This window comes from Cnephaeus nilssonii (assembly GCF_951640355.1).
Source record: "Cnephaeus nilssonii genome assembly, chromosome: 21".
NCBI lineage: Eukaryota > Metazoa > Chordata > Mammalia > Chiroptera > Vespertilionidae > Cnephaeus > Cnephaeus nilssonii.
The window spans coordinates 13984573-14006919 of NC_137092.1; the positions used below are offsets into that span (position 1 = coordinate 13984573).

The 22347-nt window shown below is 40.8% G+C and overlaps 1 protein-coding gene across 2 annotated transcripts; it reads left to right on the forward strand.

Moving 5' to 3' along the window:
• The first annotated feature begins 65 nt into the window (after positions 1-65).
• ANP32E (acidic nuclear phosphoprotein 32 family member E) lies at positions 66-17812 on the forward strand. Of its 2 annotated transcripts, none has more exons than XM_079760738.1 (7): positions 66-551; positions 3494-3643; positions 5153-5275; positions 7664-7829; positions 9456-9619; positions 12613-12685; positions 15545-17812. In XM_079760738.1, the coding sequence occupies exons 1-7, from the start codon at positions 498-500 to the stop codon at positions 15607-15609; spliced, it is 795 nt and encodes a 264-aa protein (XP_079616864.1). In that variant the 5' UTR covers positions 66-497; the 3' UTR covers positions 15610-17812. The 2 variants fall into 2 exon arrangements, with proteins under 2 accessions (XP_079616864.1, XP_079616863.1); XM_079760737.1 differs by having other exon boundaries at positions 147-551; positions 15542-17812.
• Positions 17813-22347: the final 4535 nt, after the last annotated feature.

A 22347-nucleotide genomic window follows, 5' to 3' on the forward strand; every position in this document is an offset into this window, starting at 1 on the left:
AGTTAACTGCGCGCTTGGTTGTAGCTAATAGACACAGCATTGCTGGCTCAGGTCCGCCCTCGAGGCTGATAGACATTTGTGCTGTCCAATGGGATAGTGCGATGTTGAAGCCCTAACCAATACATTCGGGAGGTGGGTGGAGTGTGGGCCAGGGGGTTGGCGGTGTCGTGTCATGGAGGCTCAGTCTCTCAGCAGCCATTGAAGGGGAAGGAACTGCGGGTGTGTGTATGTGTGTGCGTGTGTGCGTGTGTGTGCATGTGAGTGCGCGCGCGAGTGTGTGGACAAGGAGGTGTTGGCAGCCGAGTTAGAGTCCCAACTCCTTGGGCTCCATTTGCCATTCTCTTCTTTCTCCCCCACACCTATCTGCTGGTGGTGGGCGTTTATATTTGCGTTTCTTTTCATTCATTTCCAAATCTTTTAAATTTGAGGGTTGGGGGTAGTGGGAAAGGCAGGACCGGGTAACGGAGGAGAGGAGGAGCAGAAGACAGGAGGAGGACATGGAGATGAAGACGAGGATTAACCTGGAGTTAAGGAACCGAGCCCCAGAGGAGGTGAGATGACTCAGCCCCCTCCCCTTCCCCACCAGCCAGTATTCGGAGGATCGGGTTTCGGGGGGGCCTGGGTGGGTGTGTGGGGAGGGGTAATGCATTAACCCCAACCCCAGGAAATATTTAATTTGAAGTTTAAATCATTAATATCTTTTACTTAAAATGGCGAAGGATTTAAGTTTCTAGGGGCTTTTTTTGTGTGTGCATGGGGGCTTAGTCCCATTCTCCTTTCAGGCGTCCTGGCCTCGTGGGGGCGGGAAGCAGGGTGTCGGGGGCCGCTCGGCTCCCCGAGTCCCTCCTCCTGGGGACAGGCGGCGTGGGCGCGACCCCGAGTCCCACTCGCCCCTGCCGCAGCCATCGTCGCCGGAGAAGTTAGTCCAACTTTTCTTCGGTGCTGCCCTCTTTTTGGGGGGGAGGGGCGGCCCGGCCTGGAGGGCCCTGGGCGTCTGCAGACGTCGCGTCGCGCAGGCTGGGGTCGGTCCGGAGGTCGGCGACCACCCGCCCGCGGCGCCCACTCCCCAGGGGAAGCGCGCGCGCCGACGCGCAGGCGGAATCTGGGTCAGCGGCCGGCTCTCCGGCCGCGGGTCAGTTTTGGGGACTCGTCGCTGTAATCGGTGGTGGGGAGGGGACGCGAGGAGTAATCTCCTTCCCCGCGGCATTCGGCTGGTCTCGTCGGGGTGGCCGCAACTCCGAATTTGATCCCTGGAGACGGGTCCACAAAACTCAACACTGGGGCCGTGGGGTTTGTGCTTTAAAGACGGGCTCGGCGAAACTAAATGATGCGCGCTCGCTGCTGTCGCCTTAAAGGGACGGGGTTGGGAGGGGCCACGCGAGGCGGGGTTGCGGTCAACTTTTGGGGGGTCGGGCGGGAGGCGTTTCCGCCTCCTTTCCGAGGGTGCCTCTCGGGCTTCACCCAGCCCACCCCGCCGGGGGCGGAGGCGGCACTGGGAGGCGACCCCATTTTTCCGTGGGGATTCCCCGCCCCTTGTGGGGTTTCCGCCGGTCGGAGCGGCAGGTCGCCCGAGTGGGGCCGGTGACCAGAGGGGAACCTCGCCCTTCTGATCACGGAGGAAAGCGTCAGGAGCCTTAACCGCGGCCTCTGAGATACATGCAAGAGTTGGGACCTAAGGGGTGTAGCTTGCTCCGCGGCGTGGCGGCGGTGCTGTGCCCGCCCGCGTGAAGGATGCGCAGGGTCTGTGCGGCGGCGGCGGCGGCGGCGGCGGCGGCGGCGGCGGCGGCGGCGGCGTGCACTTTTAAAAGAAGTTTGTTTCCCTGGAAAAGGCAGGTGGCCGGGAGGAGGAAACAGCCGCTGTTATCTCCGAGATAACTGAAAGTTTTCTAGCACCTACTCTTTGGGGGCTGCAGAACAAACAAACAAACTTAAAAAGCTGCCTCTCAGAAGCACACATGTAGAATGCTTTTTTATGGCTTGGGGTGGAAAAGTGGACTTATACCCCCACCTTTCTTTTACCTACCCTGTCGCAGTAACCCCTGCCCCCACACTCTTACCTAGGGCTATGGAAGTAACTTCCTTTCCAGTTTTGGCGAGTGCCCGGATGTTGCCTTTTTGTAGCCTCCTTCCTCCCCTCTGGTGTAATAACGGTCGTGTGTCTGCATAGCTCTTCCCAGTTTGCCAAGCACGGTTCCTCTTTGCTCTCACTGGCGAGGTGGACTGTGTTGGTGGAGTCCCAGGACCGTGCAGTTAGTTACTCAGGTGGAGGCACCGGGGTGCTGACACCAAACCTAGCGGCCTCTCCCCGCTCCGCCAGCCGAGGAGTCGGAGCCTGGGAGAGGAGGCGCAGCGCTGCCGCGTTCTGTCTGACTCCAGGCAGGTCACTCGCACCCTCCGGGGTTTGGCTTCTTCGTCTCTAAACAGATCATGATGCCTTCTCCGCTCACGGAAGTAATTATGTCGAAGACACTTCCAAGCAGAGAAGGTGGCCCTCCTCGTTGCTAATTTGAGCACTCACAATACTTGGAACATAGTGGGCCTCCCCCTTAAGAGGAAGTCCGTGTAGGCCCACATCAGAAACTTATGTTCTACAACTCTGACCTAATGGAGGATCCAGCCACCACCTGCCCCCTCCCAAGAATGGGGAGAAAGTCACAAAAAATGCTACCAAGATGGCAGGGAGAAATACACATTTTGTCAACGATGTATCATTCTGGGTGGTATTGCTTGGCCTTGATGTTAGAACAAATAACACCCCAAAGATGGGTTGTCTCAGGAGGCGCTTGCTTTTTTTTTTTAATATATTTTTATTGATTTCAGAGAGGAAAGGGAGGCGAGAGATAGAAACATCAATGATGAGAGAGAATCATTGATCGGCTGCCTCCTGCACGCCCCCCACTGGGGATTGAGCCCGAAACCCAAGCATGTGCGCTTGACAGGAATTGAACCCGGGACCTCCATCCACAATCCAATGCTCTATCCACTGAGCCAAACCAGATAGGGCAGGAGGAGCTTCTAACATTTCTTCAAGGGTAACAAGGCATTTCTGAGTTTTGGTGGCATTTATCAACCAAAGATAAGGGGGATTAAACTGAAAAAAGTGAAAAAATAATTTCCTTTCTTCTCTCTACTGTTTGCAGGCAGCTCACTCGCACCCTTCCCCAGTAGCCTCGGTATCCCCTCACTGCATAAACATATGCCCTGATGTTGAGAGTTCTCATCAGAGGTGGAAACAAGTTTCACCTGGGACCTTTCTTCAAAGGTTTTTATTTAGTTCATCAGTGATTTGAAGCAGGCATTAAACTTCTGAGTCCAAGTTTAAATTTAAAGCGTTAACTTATAGTGATGACTGGTGGACTGTATTTCAATATTTTTGGAGAATGAAAAAAAGGGATTGGTGGTTTTAACATTCACTTTTCCAGAGTGTCTGGACCCCAGGTCTTTTGCTAAACAGACTGCAAACTAAAGAATCATTCTTGTTCTCTCTTTACAGCTGACACAGTTAGTCCTTGATAATTGCCGTTGTGTCAATGGGGAAATTGAGGGCCTGAATGATACTTTTAAAAAACTAGAGTTTCTGAGTATGATTAATGTGGAACTAAGTTCACTGGCCCGGCTTCCCAACTTAAATAAACTTCGAAAGGTAAGTTGACATTAGGCATCAAAGCATCATGATTTGAATGCCAAGGACTATCTTGTTGTTGTTTTTTTTACCAAATGGAATGACTATTCTGCCTTATTATTATTTTTTTACTATTCTGCCTTTTAACTAAAAGGTTCTAAGTTTCTAGAGGTAAGCAAAAGGGCTATGTAGAATTTTGGAATCAGCTGTAATAATTGCTTTTATAAATTTATTTTATTTAATATATATATATTTTAATATATATTGATTTCAGAGAGGAAGGGAGGAGAGGGAGAGAGAGATAGAAACATCAGTGATGAGAGAGAATCATTGATCAGCTGCCTCCTGCACACCCTACAATGGGAATCGATCCCGAAACCCAGGCATGTGCCCTGACGGGAAATTGAACCATGATCTCCTGGTTCATAGGTCGACACTCAACCACTGAGCCATGCTGGCTGGGCTTGCTTTTAGAAATTTATATTTAATAATGAATTGCTTTATGGTATGAATTTCAACTTAACATTTTCAACTTAAAGTTTTCCTCTGAAACATAAAATCCAACTATTAAACAATTGGAACCAAACCTACATTAGGAGACATTATACCAACAGCACCCGGCTTACAGTGGTTTGACTTACAACTTTTTGACATTATACCAACAGTACCCGGCTTACAGTGGTTTGACTTACAACTTTTTGACTGATGGTGTGAAAGCAATATGCACTAAGTAGAAACTGCACTACCAGTTTTGAATTTTGATCTGTTACTGGGCTAGCAATATGGGGCATGTTACTCTCTCGTGATGCTGAGCAGTGGCAATGAGCCACAGCTCCCAGTCAGACACGTGATCATGAGGGTAAACAACTGATATCCTACAGTGTATATGTTAATTGTATTAGATGATTTTGCCCAACTGTAGGCTAATTAATGTAAGTATTCTGAGCATGTGATAGGCTAGGCATAAGCTATGATGTTGCTAGGTTAGCTGTATTGAATGCATTTTTTAAAAATCCTTATGTGAGGATATTTTCCCATTGATTTTTAGAGAGAATGGAAGGGAGGGAGAAGGGAGAGAGAGGAGGGGAGAGAGAGAAACATCTATGTGACAGAGACACATCAATTGGTTGCCTGCCGCATGCGCCCTGACCTGGGCTGGGGATTGAGCTGCAACCGAGGTATGTGCCCTTGACTGGGAATCGAACCTGTGACCCTTTGGTCTGCAGGCCAATGCTCTAACCACTGAACAAACCGGCTGGGGCATTAAATGCATTTTTGACTTGCAATATTTTCGACTTACAATGGTGGGTTTATTGGATATAACCCATCATAAATCAAGCATCCATTCATAGAGGAGTTTTAACATATTATTTGGTGGTTGTGGGTGGAATTTGGAAATTAATTACTTGTGACAGTCTTGAAGCCAGAGAGAATGACAAATGCTTTCTGTCAAATTGATGTATTTTTAAAATCTTTGATCTGTCCTAAGTCTTCACCATTCTTTGTTTCTTCCCCATGTTGAATATATAGTTGGAACTTAGTAACAATAGAATTTCTGGAGGGTTGGAAGTCCTGGCAGAGAAATGTCCTAATCTTACCCACCTCAATCTGAGTGGAAACAAAATAAAAGATCTCAGTGCACTAGAAGCTCTGGTAAGTGGAAAGATTTGTCTCTGGGCTTGCTTTTTTGGTTGAATTTTCAGAGATTTGCATATATAGGGTATCCAAAAAAGTATACATACACTTTGAATAATTATAAAGGCAGTGTTTATTAAAACACATTTCAGTTTCAAAATTGAGCTATCAGCTGTTAAAGTATATATACATTTTTTTGGGATACTATATATATATATATATATATATATATATATATATAACATGTATAATATATATATGTAAAATATATATATTAGCAGGAACAGAAAAATATTGCTCATTTATTTAGACAAATATTTTTGTCTTATTTATCAGTAGAATATAAGAATATAAATAAGGCCCTAGCTGGTTTGGCTCAGTGGATAGAGTATCAGCCTGTGGACTGAAGTTTTCCGGATTCGATTCCAGTCAAGGGCACATGCCTGGGTTGCGGGCTCGATCCCCAGTAGGGGGTGTGCAGGAGGCAGCCAATCAATGATTCTCTCTCATCATTGATGTTTCTCTCTCTCCTTCTCCCTTCCTCTCTGAAATCAATAAAAAAAAATATATAAAAAAAGAATATAAATAAGAAGGTTAAAAGGCATACAATGGATACCATACTGGAAGGAAAAAAGTAAAAGGAGATGGGAAGGTACAATAAAGTTTAATCAGTCACTCTCAAATGAGACACCAATATTAGAAGACTATTGGAAACACTGAAAAATTTCAGATGGTTTCTAATTACTAAAAAACAGATTTTATATTCGTAGTAATTTGAATAACAATTTTCATTGATATTACCTATCAGAATAAAAATGGAAATTCATATATATCAGAAATTTTAATCTCTGCTTATTGTGAAAAATACTGATAATATTTAGACAAATATTTAAATATTAAAAAAATGAATAAAAAATAAATATCAGGAGAAGTTATCCTATTGATTCCTATTTCATTCTTTTGAAACTTCTGAATTTCTTATATATTATGATCTAGATCAGCGATTTTCAACCTTTTTCATCTCATGGCACACATAAAATAATTACTAAAGTTCTGCTGCACACCAAAAAATGTATGTTTTGCTGATCTGACCAAAAAAAAAAAAAAGATAGCATTTTGAATGATTTACAGAAAAAAGAAGTAATTACCTACCCTTTTTGCTCCAGAGTGACTTTTTAAAAAATCAGGTGCCTATTCAGAATTTCTGGTATCAAGAATTAACCAATCAGGCAAAAAAAAAAAAAATTAAAAAAAAAAAAAAAAAAGAATTAACCAATCAGACACAACCTTATGTGATGTGACCAATAAGATGCAACTCTATTATATGACATACATATTTATGGTTCAAGACAGGACATTCACACCAGGTGGCTAGTGTTGTGTTGTTATTTATTTATTTTAAACCTCACCTGAGGATATTTTTCCATTAATTTTTAGAGAGAGTTGAAGAGAGAGGGAAAGACAGAGAGAAACATCAATGTGAGAGAAACACATTGATTGGTTGCCTCCTGAACAAGCCCCAAACCAGGGCCCAGGCCGGGGGGGGGGTGGGGTGGGTGGGGGTGGGACCCGCCTGCAACCAAGGTACGTGCCCTTGACCAGAATCAAACCCGGGACTCTTTGGTCCACAGGCCATGGCTCCATCCACTGAGCCAAACCAGCTAGGGCGTGTTGTCATTTTTTTATTTGACAATCTAAGGGAAAAGAGTTCAGTGCCCCTGACTAGTCAGGTATTGCATGTTTTAAAAATTCTTGCAGCACACTGGTTGAAAATCACAGATCTAGATGGTTAAGGCTTTCTTTTCCTTTTCAGTAAAACATTCAGATAATTTTTTAAACCCATGAGAAATTTATTGTATTATCAACTTTAAGAGTTTAATATCTGGTCTGAAAATTTCTAGCATTTTCTTAAATTCTATTCCTTTTCCTTTCTTCTTGACTTTTTAAAAGTTATTTCATTATTTGCTCATTTGTTTCCTAGTATGAGGAAAGGAAAAGAAGATAAAGTGAAAATTGTTGCTCTGATTTTTAAAAATTTTGTGAAGAGGTTGAAATTATTGAAAGTAAGTTTGTGGATTTAAACTAAACATGTTATTATTGTTGCCTATTTGTGCATAGATTTGCTCAACAAATATATTGAGTGCCTTTTATAAGTAAGGCACTAAGCCAGGTGCTGGAGACACAGCAGTTGAACACAACCAAATTCCTACTTCTGTGGAGTTAGCATGCCAGTGCTTTGTTAAGAGAACTGGCTGTGTTTGATATAATAACACTTCATTATAAAATTCTAAAGATTCATAAATCATCCTCTTGATTTCAAGTATATGTTTTCTGGTTCATGAGTTAAAAGAAAATAACAAGATATTTTACATCTTGATTGTAAGTTTTAACTTTTTATTTTTCCAGCAAAATCTTAAAAATTTGAAAAGTCTTGACTTGTTTAACTGTGAGATCACAACCCTAGAAGATTATAGAGAGAGTATTTTTGAACTGCTGCAGCAAATCACCTACTTAGATGGATTTGATCAGGAGGATAACGAAGCACCAGACTCGGGAGCAGAGGATGATGAGGGTAATCATTCATAATACTCATAAATGTGCCACAATTATAGCCTGCACTCTAACCAGGCAAATTACATTGGGCATGGATATTTAGGTGTAGGGAAAAAAAGATGTAAGACAAGAAACATGTAGAAACCCATAGCCCTAGTACTGTATTCTTTGAGATTTCTGATAGCTTTGGGGGCATTTAATGATTATTATATCAGGCTCCGTGAAATTTTATATATCTGTTATAAGCCACCCAGTAAAAATGGCAATATTTATTTAGTTATTTATTTATTTTTGTTATGTTAAGGTTTTTTGCAACTTTTAAAATAGTACTTTAAAAAATCCCATTCATCACAGTATCTATATGTATAAAAGGCTAAGCAACCATCTGACCTTACTACTGTCCGACCGGTAGATATGACACATACTGACCACCAGGGGGCAGACGCTCAACGCAGGAGCTGCTGAGCTGCAGTGACTTGGCAGTAGCGGTTCTAGGGTGATTCTCACCCTGGAACCAGACAGGAGGGAGCCCAATTCCGGGGTGTGTCACCTGAGAACTGCCCTCTTGCATTCTGGGACCTCTCGGGATGTCAGAGAGCCGGTTTCGGCCCGATCCCCACAGGCCAGGCCGAGGGACCCCACCTGCCAGAGGGACCCTGCTCACTCTGCAGATGCCCTTTGAGCCATGGCACCGCGCCAGGTGCAGCTGACCGGGGAGGGACCGCAGGAGGTTGGCTCCAGGACTGGCTCCAGGGCGTGTCCAGGCCGTCTCACCCAGTCCCACCCCGCCAGCCACCTTCTAATTAATTTCTTTTCAATGAGCAGGAATCCATGCACCGGGGCAGTAGTTATCTATAATAGCCACTAAGTAGAAACAGCCCATGTTCATCAATTGATAAGTAGAAAAACAAAATGCTATATATATATATATATATATATATATATATATATATATATATATAGAATGGGATTATATTCAGCCATAAAAATGAATTAAGTATTGATACCAGAGTGAACCTTGAAAACCTACTAAGTTAAAGAAGCCAGACATAAAAGGCTACATATTGTATAACTATTTATATTGAAATGTCCAGAGTAGGCAAATTCACAGAGATACAAAGTAGATTATTGGTTGCCAGGGCTAGGGGAGAGGAGAAGGGTGAGTGCTAATGGATTTGGGGTTACTTTGGAGTTGATGGAAATGTCCTAGAATTAGACAGTGAATATATATTTTTGGGAAAATGGGTGACTAACAGATAAGATGGATAAAATAGCTGTTATTAGCAATGGTACACTGTGTTACTATTATTTGAAAAGAATTTGGTGGATCAACAATGTTATAAAGTGATGGAATGATGGACAAGCAGGTTTTGAAGTGTCCACAAAGTAAAATAAACTTTAGTACATGTAATATTTTGATGAAAAGCTATATGTTGGGAAATTTTCAGTATATAGAAACTGTATTTTTCAAGTAGTAAATATGGGTGTTATAAAGAGGACATTTTTAGAAATAAAATCACCCTGAGATACCTCCCACCCATTCGCTTAAGAGTTTGAAGTGATCGGGGCAAGGGTTAAAGGAATCAATGTATTGTCAGTAAACGTTTGCCCCGCCATTTGCCTGTCTCTGAAAATACTTCTAAAGACGGAGAGGAAGAGGATGAAGAGGAAGATGAAGCAGGTCCCCCTGAAGGATACGAGGAAGAGGAGGAGGAGGAAGAGGAGGAGGAGGAAGATGAAGCAGGCTCAGAACTGGGAGAGGGAGAAGAGGAAGTGGGCCTCTCATACTTAATGAGAGAAGAAATTCAGGTGAACAGACCCTTCTTACCTGCACTGAAAATTAGTTATTTGGGCATAGAGCTAAGTACTATAAACAGTAAGGTGTGTAGAAATCTGAGTTATTTCTAACCTGTGGGGGTGCATGTGTCTGTCTGCCTGTCATTTTTCTCCCCCACTCCCCTCAGTTGTACCATATCCGGATAATCATAAACACCTATTGATTTTACCTCCCAGATACCTTCCAAATCCATTCTGCACTCAGCAGCATGGTGTGATGGGAACATTTTACAACTGTTTCTGAGTCTCAGTTTGTGCTTTTATAAAACTTAGATTATACCAATCTCGTAGGATTGTTTCAAGGATTTAACAAAATAATACCTATGAAGTATCTAGTGCCTAGCACATTGTAGGCACTCACAAAAACTTTTCTTTACCCTAATTATTTCTTGCTTATGCTTTTTTAAAAAACCTCTACCCAAGGACATGCTTGGGGAGAGGAAGGAGGAGGGGGTAAGAGAGAGAGAGAGAGAGACATTGATGGGCCGCCCTCCATTCCCTCCCGACCAAGGATCACACCCCCAACCCAGGTACTCCACCCGACTGAGAATCAAACTGGCAACCTTTTGGTGCCTGGGATTATGCCCAACCAACCAAGCCACTGGGGCCGGTTTCTTGCTGTGCTTTGTTGTAGCTTTCTAAATGCTCTCTCTGAATACAGCATCACACGAAGGTGTAGCCTTCGCAGTGCTTGCCTGTGTGTTGTGAATGCAAATACTAGCCTGCTTGAAACCCTTCAATGTGTCCCTGTTGCCACCAAGACACACAAGGCCCTTCATTATCTAGCCCCTGCTTCCCTCTCCGGCTTTGTCTCCCTCAATACCAAATTAAATTGTCACACGGAGCTATTTCTTGCCTTCCTGTCTGTATATATAATGTGAGTATTCTATTAATATGACTTTGTACCCATGTCCTCTGATGAATTTTCTTTTTTTGAGATAAACATAAATAGAGCAAAGCATGTAAAGCACACTGATTTTATGTACAAGTCCATGAAATTGTTTTTAATCCTCACCTAAGGATATGTTTTTTCAAAATTGATTTTTATAGAGAGTAGAAGGGGGAGAGCGAGAGGGACAGAAACATAGATGTGAGAAACAGGATCCCTGCAACCTAGGTTGTGCCCTGACTGGGAATTGAACTAACGGCCTTTCCGTATATGGGACAATGCTCCAAGCCACCGAGCCACACCAGCCAGGGCAAGTCCACGGGATTTTACATATGTTTATCCTGTGTAACCACCACACAAATCATGCCTCGTGAACTGTTATCTTTGAAAACTCAACTCGGCCCAGCCTGTTTGACTCAGTGGTTGAACGTCAAGAGATCACGATTCAGTTCCCCTTCAGGGCACATGCCCAGATTGCGGGCTCCATCCCTAGACTGGGTGTGCAGGAGGCAGCCAATCGATGATGTTTCTCATCGATGTTTCTACCTCTCTATCACTCTCCCTTCCTCTCTCTCTAAAAAATCAATGAAAGTATTTTTTTTTTAAAGGCTCTACTTTATAAAAAAACACAAAACACAAACTCTCAGCTCTGGAGTTGCCTCATTGAAGCTTTTTATAATTTTTTTATAGACAATCACTCCTTTCTCTGTTACCTTTGAACCTTGATTAGACTTCTGTTATTACCTGTAGTCACTTTTGTAAAAACTTGTTTATTTGGCAACTTTCTGCTAGATGGTGAGATCTTTAAGGGGAGGGAGTTTCTCCTATTGTTAATTTATTGAGTTTCGTTTTCATAATTTATAATTTAAAATAAGTTTTTATTATTAAAAAGAGTATCTTGCACTAGAAATTGTTAGTATTCTCTTTGTTTTCCTAATGACTTACATTGGTTAGATAGATGATATCACTGATTAATGGTAATTTTTCTCTGATACTCCTTTAAATATAAAGCTAGTATGAGGAAAAATAGGACTCAAACTTGTTTGGGCCCTTAGTGAGTTAGGAGCTATAGAATCATGAAGAACTTTTAAGTATTTTATGTATTCATAGAGATAGGCAACATGTTTAATTTGAATCCGTATGCAACTTGAGTGTTTTCCCCCTAAGTTTTAATTTATTTAGTAAAATAATGAACTCATGTTATTTTGTCTTTGGCTTTTTTTTTTAAGTCCAGATAGTATTAAGTAATTTAAAAATGACCTTTAGCTAACTGCAAATGTTTATGTGTATCATTCCATTGAACATTGGGAAATATTAACTAAAACTGAATGGTCAAGTATAGAGCAAAAATATCTAAGGTAATACATACAACATTAAGTCAATGTAGTACCCAGGTAGCAGGGACTAGAAGTGTTCAATTATGATGAGATAATTTGGGTGTTTAAAATGAGGTCTTGTTTTTAGAAACTAAGAACCAGTGTCAGGGAGTGTCAGAGAATACTGAGATTTAAAAAGAAAGTAGAAGGAAATAGAAACGGTATTTGATTAGGTATTTTTTGTTTGAGTCTTTTTTTAAATTAAATTTTCACCTTAGGATATGTTTTTTATTGATTTTCGAGAGAGAGGAAGGGAGAAATATAGAAACATCAATGTGAGATAGAAACATCTATCAGTTGCCTCCCGTATGTGCCTTGACTGGGGATCGAACCCGAAACCTAGGTATGTGCCCTGATTGGGAATCAAACTGAAACCTTGTGATATACAGGATGATGCCCCAACTAACTGAGCCACCCGGCCAGGGCAGTTTGAGTCTTATTTCTATTTCAGCTGCTCTTCAAAAGTAAGGAATTAATATGTATAAAGAAGGACTTTATGTAGGACTTATAATAGGCACTGTAATCATATTTTCTTTAAAACAAATTCCAGAGAAGTAATTAGCTTTTTAAACTTGGGCTTTTCTAAATTATCAAGGGATAAATGTGATGAGTATCTCATGTGTTTTTAAAATTGTAAGTATCAAACTGGAAAATCTGTGTCATGGCTCATTTATTCTCAAACTGAATATTTGAATTTCAAGGATGAAGAAGATGACGATGACTATGTTGAAGGGGAAGAAGAAGAAGAAGAAGATGAAGAAGAAGAAGAAGAGGGTGAGTTATATTAGCCATAAAAGTATTCTAAAATTAGAGGGGGAGGGTCAATATGGCGGCATAGGTAAATGCAGTATTTGCCTCCTGCCACAACCACATCAAAATTACAACTAAACCACAGAACAACCACCATTCAGAACCACCTGAAATCTTGGCAGAACAGAAGCCCTACAACTAGAGAATTAAAGAAGCCACATTGAGACTGGTATGAGGAGCAGAGGTGTGGAACGGGCTGGTCCAGCACCCATGTGTGATGGTTAAAAATCGGAAGGGATATCTTGGCTGCAGAACTCCCCTTGTTAGGAGCAAGGCTATCCCAGCTCCAAACCTGAATCCTCAACCCAGGGTTCCAGTGCCAGGAAGAGAAGTCCCTGTAACTTCAGATTGTAAAAACCAGTGGGGATTGTGGCTGAGTGACGCAGAGGCTGCTGGAGTCCCAGGCAGTTCCTCTTAAAGGGCCCACACACAGACTTACTCAGACTCACTCCCTCTGAGCTACAGCACTGGGGCAGCAACTTGAAAGGATCCAGTAAGGGGTTCACAGGAGGCAGGTGATCAGTGATTCTCTCTCATCATTGATATTTATATCTCTCTCTCCCTCTCCCTTTCTCTCTGAAATCAATAAATATTTTTTTTTAAAAAAAGAACTAAATGAAATGGAAGCAAGAAAACTACCAGATACAGAGTTCAAAACAATGGTTTTAAGATTGCTCAAGGGACTTAATAAGAACTTCAAGGACATACAAAAGGAAGTCAGAAATGAAGGATACACTAAATGAAATGAAGAATAATTTACAGGGAATCAACAGTAGAGTAGAGGATGCCAAGAATCAAATCGACGATTTGGAATATGAGTAAGCAAAAAACACCCAATCAGAAGAGCAAAAAGAAAAAAGAATCCAAAAATATAAAGATAGTGTAAGGAGCCTCTGGGACAACTTCAAGCGTACCAACATTCGTGTCATAAGGGTGCCAGAAGGAGAAGAGAGGGAGCAAGAAATTGAAAACCTGTTTGAAAAAATAATGAAGAAAACTTACCCTACCTGGTGAAAGAAATAGGTTTACAAGTTCAGGAGGTACAGGATGAACCCAAAGAGGCCCACACCAAGACATCTCATAATTAAAATGCCAAAGGTTAAAGACAAAGAGAATCTTAAAAGCAGCAAAAGAAAAGCAGTTAGTTACCTACAAGGGAGCGTCCATACAACTGTCAGCCAGTTTCTCAACAGAAACTTTGCAGGCCAGAGGGAGTGGCAAGAAATATTTAAAGTGATAGAAAACAAGGACCTGCCCCAGTTCAGCTCAGGGGATAGAGCATCAGCCTGCTGACTGAAGGGTCCCAGGTTTGATTCCGGTCGAGGGCACATGCCTGGGTTGCGGGCTCGATCCCCAGTGGGGGGCGTGCAGGAGGCAGCCCATCAATGGTTCTCTCATCACTGATGTTTATCTCTTCCTCTCTTTTCCTCTCTGAAATCAATAAAAATATATATATTTAAAAAAACAAAAAACAAGGACCTACAACCAAGACTACTCTACATAGCAAAACTATCATTTAGAATTAAAGGTCAGATAAAGAACTTCACAGACAAGAAAAAGGTATAGGAGTTCATCATGACCAAACCAGTATTACATGAAATATTGACAGGTCTTCTTTAAGAAGAAGAAAAAGATAAAATATGTGAACAATAAAATGGCAATGAATACATATCTATCAAAAATTGAATCTAAAAAATGAAAATAAATGAACAAGGAATCTAATGAATAAAACAGACACAGAGGGATGGAAACAGAACAGACAGATGAATCTCAGAGGGAAGAGGGGAGGGGATGGTGGGAAGAGGTTAACAAAAGAACTTATATGCATTACCCATGGACACATACAATAGGGTGGCGAAGGCCTGGGGTGGGGCAGGATCCAGGTGGAAGAGGGAATGGGGGGGGGAGGGGACATCTGTAATACTCAGCGATAAAGATTAAGAAAAGAAAAAGATATCCTAAAATTAAAGTTACAGCTATTCATGGATTTTAAAGATTGACTCTATAATTCAAAATTACTACTGATCTTTTGATTTTGGCAACATATCATAGAATTCCCTTGAAAGGTATAAAACCTTTTTTTTTCCTCAGGGTATTCATTAATTCCAATTGAAAAACAGCCTATAACATTTATTTTCAAAGTAGGAATAAAGAGATAATGGATTTCTTTTTAAAAATATATTTTTGTTGATTTCAGAGAGGATGCTGGGGAAAGGGAGAAATAGAAACATTAATGATGAGAAAAAATCATTGATCGGCTGCCTCCTGCACCCTGCCTACTGGGGTTCGAGCCCGAAACCCGGGCATGTGCCCTGACTGGGAATCAAACCATGACCTCCTGGTTCATAGGTTGATGCTCAACCACTGAGTACAATGGCCAGGCAAGATAATGGATCTTTGAGTTCAGTTTATTAATTTTTTCAGGGTCTTACGTTTTGGAGAGGATGAAGGCTTCTCTAGAAGGGAAGAACAGTTGGAACTCGATAATACCCTTTTTAGATTTGCTCTCTGGTACTCTACCTAGGCCTTTCAAAATAAATTTTAAAATTCACTAATAAGTCCATTATATCAAGCCCTGAATTTCTTGACCTGTACTTAACGATTTGGCCACAAGGGTGCACAGCAAGCTGCCATTATTTATGGATTTCTAAGTCTTAAGTTCTTTCAACTGAAGTTGAAAAAAAATTCACAGAGGACACTTAACCTATGATTTTTTACACCATTAACTTTTCACTAAGATAGATCCAAACTTCGTAATTTAACAAATATTTATTTGCTAAAATTAAGTATTTTTTACTTTTCCTTTCACTCTTCTTTCAGAAGAAGGTCTTCGAGGGGAAAAGCGGAAACGAGATGCTGAAGATGATGGAGAGGAAGAAGATGACTAGATCATTCTAAGACCAGTTTCCCTAAATTCCTGGGTGTGCAATAGAGTGGTCACATCTTGTTTCTTCATGTATAATAGTTATCCCTACAATAAGATAATGTGTAACTTTTTATAGGAAAAGTGTGGTTTTACTATTTTTGCCTTATCATTCCAAATAAGATTTACTAGTCTGCTAATGATCATATTATATGTAAAGAAAAATTTTCATTGACCCCATTGTGAAATTCCCTAGCAGTTTATTTAGAATCTTAACTTTTCTAATACAAGTTTACTTATTAGTCATTTTAGCCCATAATTAAAACATGATGGCTTTTGCACAGGCATAGTATGTATGGTGCGTTTCATTCATAAGGTTTTAAAGTTATTTATGAATTAACAGAAATTACAGTCAGCTGGAATATGAAATAAAAATAATCTCTTGAATGATAAGTTGGTTATTTTTTAGAGGTGACCCAGAGATCTTCATTTGGAAGGCAATGCCCTTTTTTGGCTAAGGGATTTTGGGTGCTCTTTTGTCACATGAGTAACTTGGAAAGTAGGAGCAGAATAGTAAAGGTTCTATTCAACAATACAGTTCCTGGCTTTTGGGGAGGCTTCTAAAACCTTGAAGCCAGGTGGCTAGTAAGATTTTATTTTTGAAGGAAAAATTGCTTATAGTAAGTTCAGAGACATGCAGAGAAGCCCTTTGTTCTCAAGCTGAATGAAGAGCATGACATGCTAATGGTTGGTTTTTCTTTGGTTTTTAAGTGTGCATTTTTCATTTTCCTTTCAACAATTCCTTTACGATCACCTTCCTTTCTTGTTTCACTCTCCTCAAAAAAACAGATGGGGGGAAAACTTATGAATACCCAGGAAAACCTTTATTCTTATACCTCAACTACCTTTTCAGACCTGTCTCAGTTTTTAAAAAGCTAAGTGAAACAAACTGAGTATTTTCTGAGATATGAATATTATTATCTATGCAGTTTTATGCAACAGACTCTGCTTACTGGAAATCTTTCTTGGTTGACAAGATGTACAGACTGTAGAAGGATGAAGAAAGAAAAGAAGCAGATGGGCTTTTGGAAGCAGCAATAGTGTTCCTCAAAAGTCACAATAATTGCCTGTTGGTAATTAATGAGACATTCAATTCAAATTATAAGTTAGCTTCCCAATGACTTAGCTACCACTCTGCAAGCATTTCTAATTTTTTCTGAGTAGAACCTTTAATTATTCTTTCTATAGTTTTAAAGCATTATCAGATATAGCATTTGATTGGAATATATTAGGCAATGGAAATATTTGAAACTAAATCCATATTAAAATTAAGATTTGTTTTCAAGTGGATGTCCATTAAAAATAGAAAAATATTTGGGAAAAGTGCGAGTTGTTTTCTTATATGGCTACTGATTATAATATGAGTAAATAAGTTCATCTCCTTTTTGTTATGGAGGCTCCATGTTCAAGGCAATTGCTTTTTTAATCTTGGCTCTCTAATTTTTTTCCCCTTTTGAATATTTGTAAGTTTTTTTGTTAGTGTCAGCAAATTAACTGAAGTTACACTTTCATACTGGGACACATTTAAATTACTGAGTATAGTACTGCTTTTTTAGTTTAAGCTAAAAAAGTGGCACAAAATGACTGAATTAAAACTTTTGGGATAAGTTTAGTGGGGGGATTCGAATATCCAAATAGCTAACATTTTATTCCTTTTTAACAATTGAAATCCCTTGTTTTAGTCCCTAAGAATTCTCATCACATTGTTTGCCAGATTATAAAATACTTATTTTTAAAATTAAATTTATATATTGACTTTCTTATCAATCATTTTATTGTGCAATCAATATTATTGTTCTTTGGTTTGTAAACAATTCTTAAGAGCCTCCAAATAACTTTTAAGACTTATTTAGCTTTGTGGGTGGTATTTTCATGCAAATAAGGGTGGGTTTTATATTTTGTAGAAGTTTTCGGTCCTATTTTAATGCTTCTTTGTATGGCAGTGTGTATATAGTGTGTTAAATTTCTCAAAACTCTCAAAAATCTTTGAAGTTAATACTTTTGTGCAACTGTGTTTTGAATAAAGCCATGACAGTGTTAAAACAAACAAAAAAATGCAGTACTTCTGAGTATTCTTTTATTGTTTCTGACCGTTCCCTGTTTTTTCTGAGACTGCTGTAACTTAAAGTTTTTGAAACTGAATTGCTTCAAATAAATTGAAGATTTGTTGTTAATGATTAGTTTCAGTGTATGATATTCACTTTTGAACACCACCATTGGGGGCATTGAAGATCTTTTAAAAAAACTGAGAAACAGCTTGGAAGTTAACTCATTTAAACACTGGGGTGTGATATGAGGCATTATAATTTAATAATTAACTCATGATCTACCTTCTTAATTTTTTTTCCCAGAAGCAGAAAAAATTCTGGATTTTCTTAATTTTTCTTTTGGAGTTGCAAATTGACCCAGTACTTTTTGTATTTTGATTTGAAGTAATAATTCCATTACCTACAGTTGAATTATTACTTATAGTTAACTAACATTGTTATAAACCTGTTGTACATCAATAGTTTTGTAAAATGGGTCCAAACCCTCCATTTATACTGTATGTTTATCTTTAGGACCCTTCGATAATCTCAATACAAACATACATAATTCTTGCATGTTTACTTTGAGCAAATCAAACCTGAACCAATGTTTTTTTTCTGCTCTCTTGGTTTTCTTGTGATAAGTAGTTTTAAAAATGTTTCATTTTAGGCAACTGGAATGTATTTTATCAAATCAAGGTACAAGTATAATGTTAGGTAATGTTTTTGTGATTATCTTACAGTTTCATATTGAAAAGGTATTTTAATTATGCAACTCTGCTTCCTAAAGAGTTGGAAAATATTGAAGCATATTTTAACTACAGGAATTGTTTATTGAAATTAGCAGGGTATTTTTTTTGTGTGTTACATCTTTAAAACATTAAAAGCCTTTCCCCTCTGGTTAAAGGAAATGGCAGAACTACTAAAAGTTTTTGGTGGGGGTATTAGATAATGAAGCAATTCTGAGAGATTGTAATTCAAAACACTTGTATTGTTTATTCCTTGTTCTATATTTTGTATTGTTTATTCCTTGTTCTATATTTTAAAGAGAGGCTTTTCATGGGACATTTATTTTCCCAATTGCTGAAAATGTCCTCTCTGTTCTTCCTAGGACTGGGTGCAATCATATTCTGCAGCTGTTGCTTAATAGCATTCTGCTGCATTCCTTATTCATGTATTAATCAGCCTAAGATTTGAGAGCCTGGCTTGGGTAATTTGCCCCCAGGTAGCTACTTGTGTTACTAGTCTATTGGACAACCCTAACTTGAAGGAGAACAGGTTATACCACAAAATGGAAATTACAAAATGAGTTAGTCTCCAAGAGAATCTTTGAAAAGACTACTAGTAAAATATTTTTATTTCATACAAATCTAACCACTTTTTTGGGTGATAAGACCCTGAAGCAGGTTTTAATTCTGATTAAGAGAAAGTGAAGCAAGTTTGACGTTTTAAATTTTGTGAATGTTTACTCATTTATATTTTTGTTAAGGCATCATTTGGACCTGGTCACTTATGCAATGGACACATCCATATTACTGATCAATACGGGACATAAGCCACTAAATAGGCACACAACACTGGTGAAAACCTATTTTAGCTCTTCAAGAAGTTACTTTGAGCCCTAGCCGGTTTGGCTCAGTGGATAGAGCATCAGCCTGAGGATTGAAGGGTCCCAAGTTCGATTCAGGTCAAGGGCACATGCTCAGATTGCGGGTTCCATCCCCAGTAGGAGGCATGAAGGAGGCAGCAGATCAATGATTCTCATCATTGATGTTTCTATCTCTCCCTCTCCCTTCCTCTCTGAAATAAAACAATATATTTAAAAAAAGAGAAAGAACAACAAAAAAGAAGTTAATTTTGACACTGTAAATGCTTCCTTATACCTCTGCTTACCCTATTAAATACTCAGACTGCACCATCTTGTAGAAGGCCATGCATGATCTGTGCCCTCCACTTTATTTTTATTTCGTTAATCCTCACCGGAGGATAGTTTTCCATTGATTTTTAGGGAAAGTGGAAGAGAGAGGGAAAGACAGAGAGAAACATCAATGTGAGATGTGAGAGAAACACATCAATAGGTTGCCTCCTGCAGGAGCCCTGACCAGGGCCCAGGCTGGGGAGGAGCCTGCAACCAAGGTACGTGCCCTTGACCAGAGAATCAGGACTCTTTGGTCTGCAGGCCGAGCGCTATCCGCTGAGCCAAACAGGCTAGGGCTGTGCCCTGCACTTTAGCTGTGACTTTCCTTGAATAGTCCACAGCCCCAGAATGAACTCACAGCGGCCATACCAGGTTTCTCCACTTGGAGGCATTTTCTCCGACCAGTAGAGTCCTGTTCTTTTGGCATGGAGACGCCAACAACAGGCTCAGTGGAACTCTGTTATTTATATAGATACGGTAGCTGTGACTGACTGGGGAATGCTGGGATTGGTAGAAGAATCTGTAAGTGTAATGGAAGGAACTGCAGCTAAAGCAACTAAACTTAACCAATGGCAGCTGCACCAGAGGAAACTGGCGTCTGCCAGGGAAGCGCAATTACCGTCACGGTGCACCTCCGGCAGGGAAACCAGTGCAGGCCCAGCGCTTTTAGCTGAGCACACGCTCCCCTCTGGTTTTCTGAGAACACTCTGAGTTAAGAACGAACTCCTAGCTGCAATGTTGAGGATTTTATATTTGTAGGAAATAAGTGAAATCTTTCTGAATAGGATTCCAGGTAAGGGGGCTTATTTATTTTGTACCAAGCTATCTATATTGGGATATGTGGAGGTAAATTCCCTTTTATTGTTTTGACATATTTGGCATTTTATCCTTTTGCACTATTGTTTGCTTCCCCACTGCTAAGGTTCCTAGGCTGTAGCCTTTGGTGTGTGGATTAGAACTACAGAATTAAGCCTCATCTGTTTTGCTTTTACCCCATTTCCTTTCCATTTCAAGGACTCCAGCCTTAAGATTGAGTTTCTCCAAGTCCTTTCATTCTGCCATACTCCTCTGGGGCGAACCCACCACATCATGCAGGTAAGGCATCACTACTTAAGGTTTTTTTTAAAAAATTGATTTTAGAGAGGGAGAGAGAAACATCAAAGATGAGAATTATTGATCGGCTGCCTCCTGCACGCCCCCTACTGGGTGGGGATTGAGCCCGCAACCCGGGCATGTGCCCTTGACCAGAATGGAACCCGGGACCCTTCAGTCCGCAGGCCGCTGCTCTATCCACTGAGCCAAACCGATTAGGGCAGTACTTCAGATTCTTGACAGAAGGCTTGAATAAACAGATTGGGAGAGTTTATTGAAATGCTCAAATGCTTTAGATGCTTAAATGGGAATAAAGTGCTCTTCGGGGACACGTGTTTTGAGGTAAATTATGTGTCCTAGTATTATGGGACACTCGTCTCTCTAAATTTTTACCTTAATTTCCCCAAACCCTCAACCCTTGAGATATGAAGCAGTTTTTCCTTTTTTTCAGGGTACTATTTTTACAACAGGGTGCACTACAGACTCTGGAGTCTAAGCAGTAGGAACAGGATTTGATCGCCTTGGGGAGAGAGAGCAACAGAACTTCCAATGGGAGCAATGGCGCTCTAGCTATGGAGGAAAAGACATAAAAAGCACCACTTTAGCTTGTGCCCCTAATTAAAAAAAAAAAAAAATTGTGACCTTGGACAAATTTTCAGCTTCTCAGAGACGGTTTGCTCACTCACCATCTTGACCGGAAGTCCCCTGACGTGCCCCTAATTTGATTCGGTGGACATATGGTAACAAGGTCCTCCAAACCAGGACCTTAGAGTCAAGAGCAGAGACGAGTAGCAGGGAGACTAGAAAGTGGCCAGGCCTGCGGACAAACCCAGGCTAACCGAACGGCTCTGCACCGACGCTCTCGGAACCGCCTCGGCTTGGGCCGGAAGAGCTGCAGCCCCGGTCACGTGCTCTTCCCCCCCCCCCCCCCGCCCCCCGGCCCCGGATCAGCGAGGGCGGGCGCGCGCCCGCGACGCTCACTCCGCGGGTTGCGCATGCGCCATGAGGGTACGTCAGGCGCCTGAGGTCGGCGGGAGACGTCGGTGTCTCCCCTCCGCTTCCCTCTTTCTCTTTCCAGCTACTGCACATTCAAACTCGCCTGTTCAGGGCCTTGGAACCTTCCTTTTCTTCATGCAGCCGTCGCTTCTGATTTAGTTCCTGTCTTCTTTTTAATTCCAAAATATTGAATTATTCTTAGTTCCACATTCATGAATACCATTCAGTGTAGCAACTATGAGCGTCAGTGTGTATGTACCTTTTCAAGGTCAGGTGGAAAGGTCATTGGCCTGAGGCCACGTTGCTTCTCAACCTCTTGTTTGTCCCGGTTTTGGTTCAGGATGGCACTTGGTTGACCTTTGCTTCTTCTCTGAAGCCTGCTGTTCCTTGTCGTTTCTATTCCCTGTCCTAACGCCAGAATGGCTGGATTGATGAGTCTCAATAGTTAGTCAAGTCGGTATCCAAGGACAAATCAGTTATGGAAAATACATAGCGCAACCACACCATCGGAGAATGATATGCAGCCCACATGTAAAATGATAAAGAACTTGAACATGTAGGATCTTTTTCTTTGCTGGAAGGAAAGAATGGTTTCATTGCAGGAACTTTGTAGAGGTTAGCTTGCAGACTTAGGATTTTTTTCTTCTTTTAGTTAGGGCAACTGAATTGT

Excerpts from the sequence above, each read along its gene's own strand:
- ANP32E (XM_079760737.1), top strand. The coding sequence starts at position 498 with ATGGAGATGAAGACGAGGATTAACCTGGAGTTAAGGAACCGAGCCCCA. Across the intron at positions 552-3,493 it reads GGAACCGAGCCCCAGAGGAG|CTGACACAGTTAGTCCTTGA; the intron begins GTGAGATGACTC and ends CTCTCTTTACAG. Across the intron at positions 5,276-7,663 it reads TCAGTGCACTAGAAGCTCTG|CAAAATCTTAAAAATTTGAA; the intron begins GTAAGTGGAAAG and ends TTATTTTTCCAG.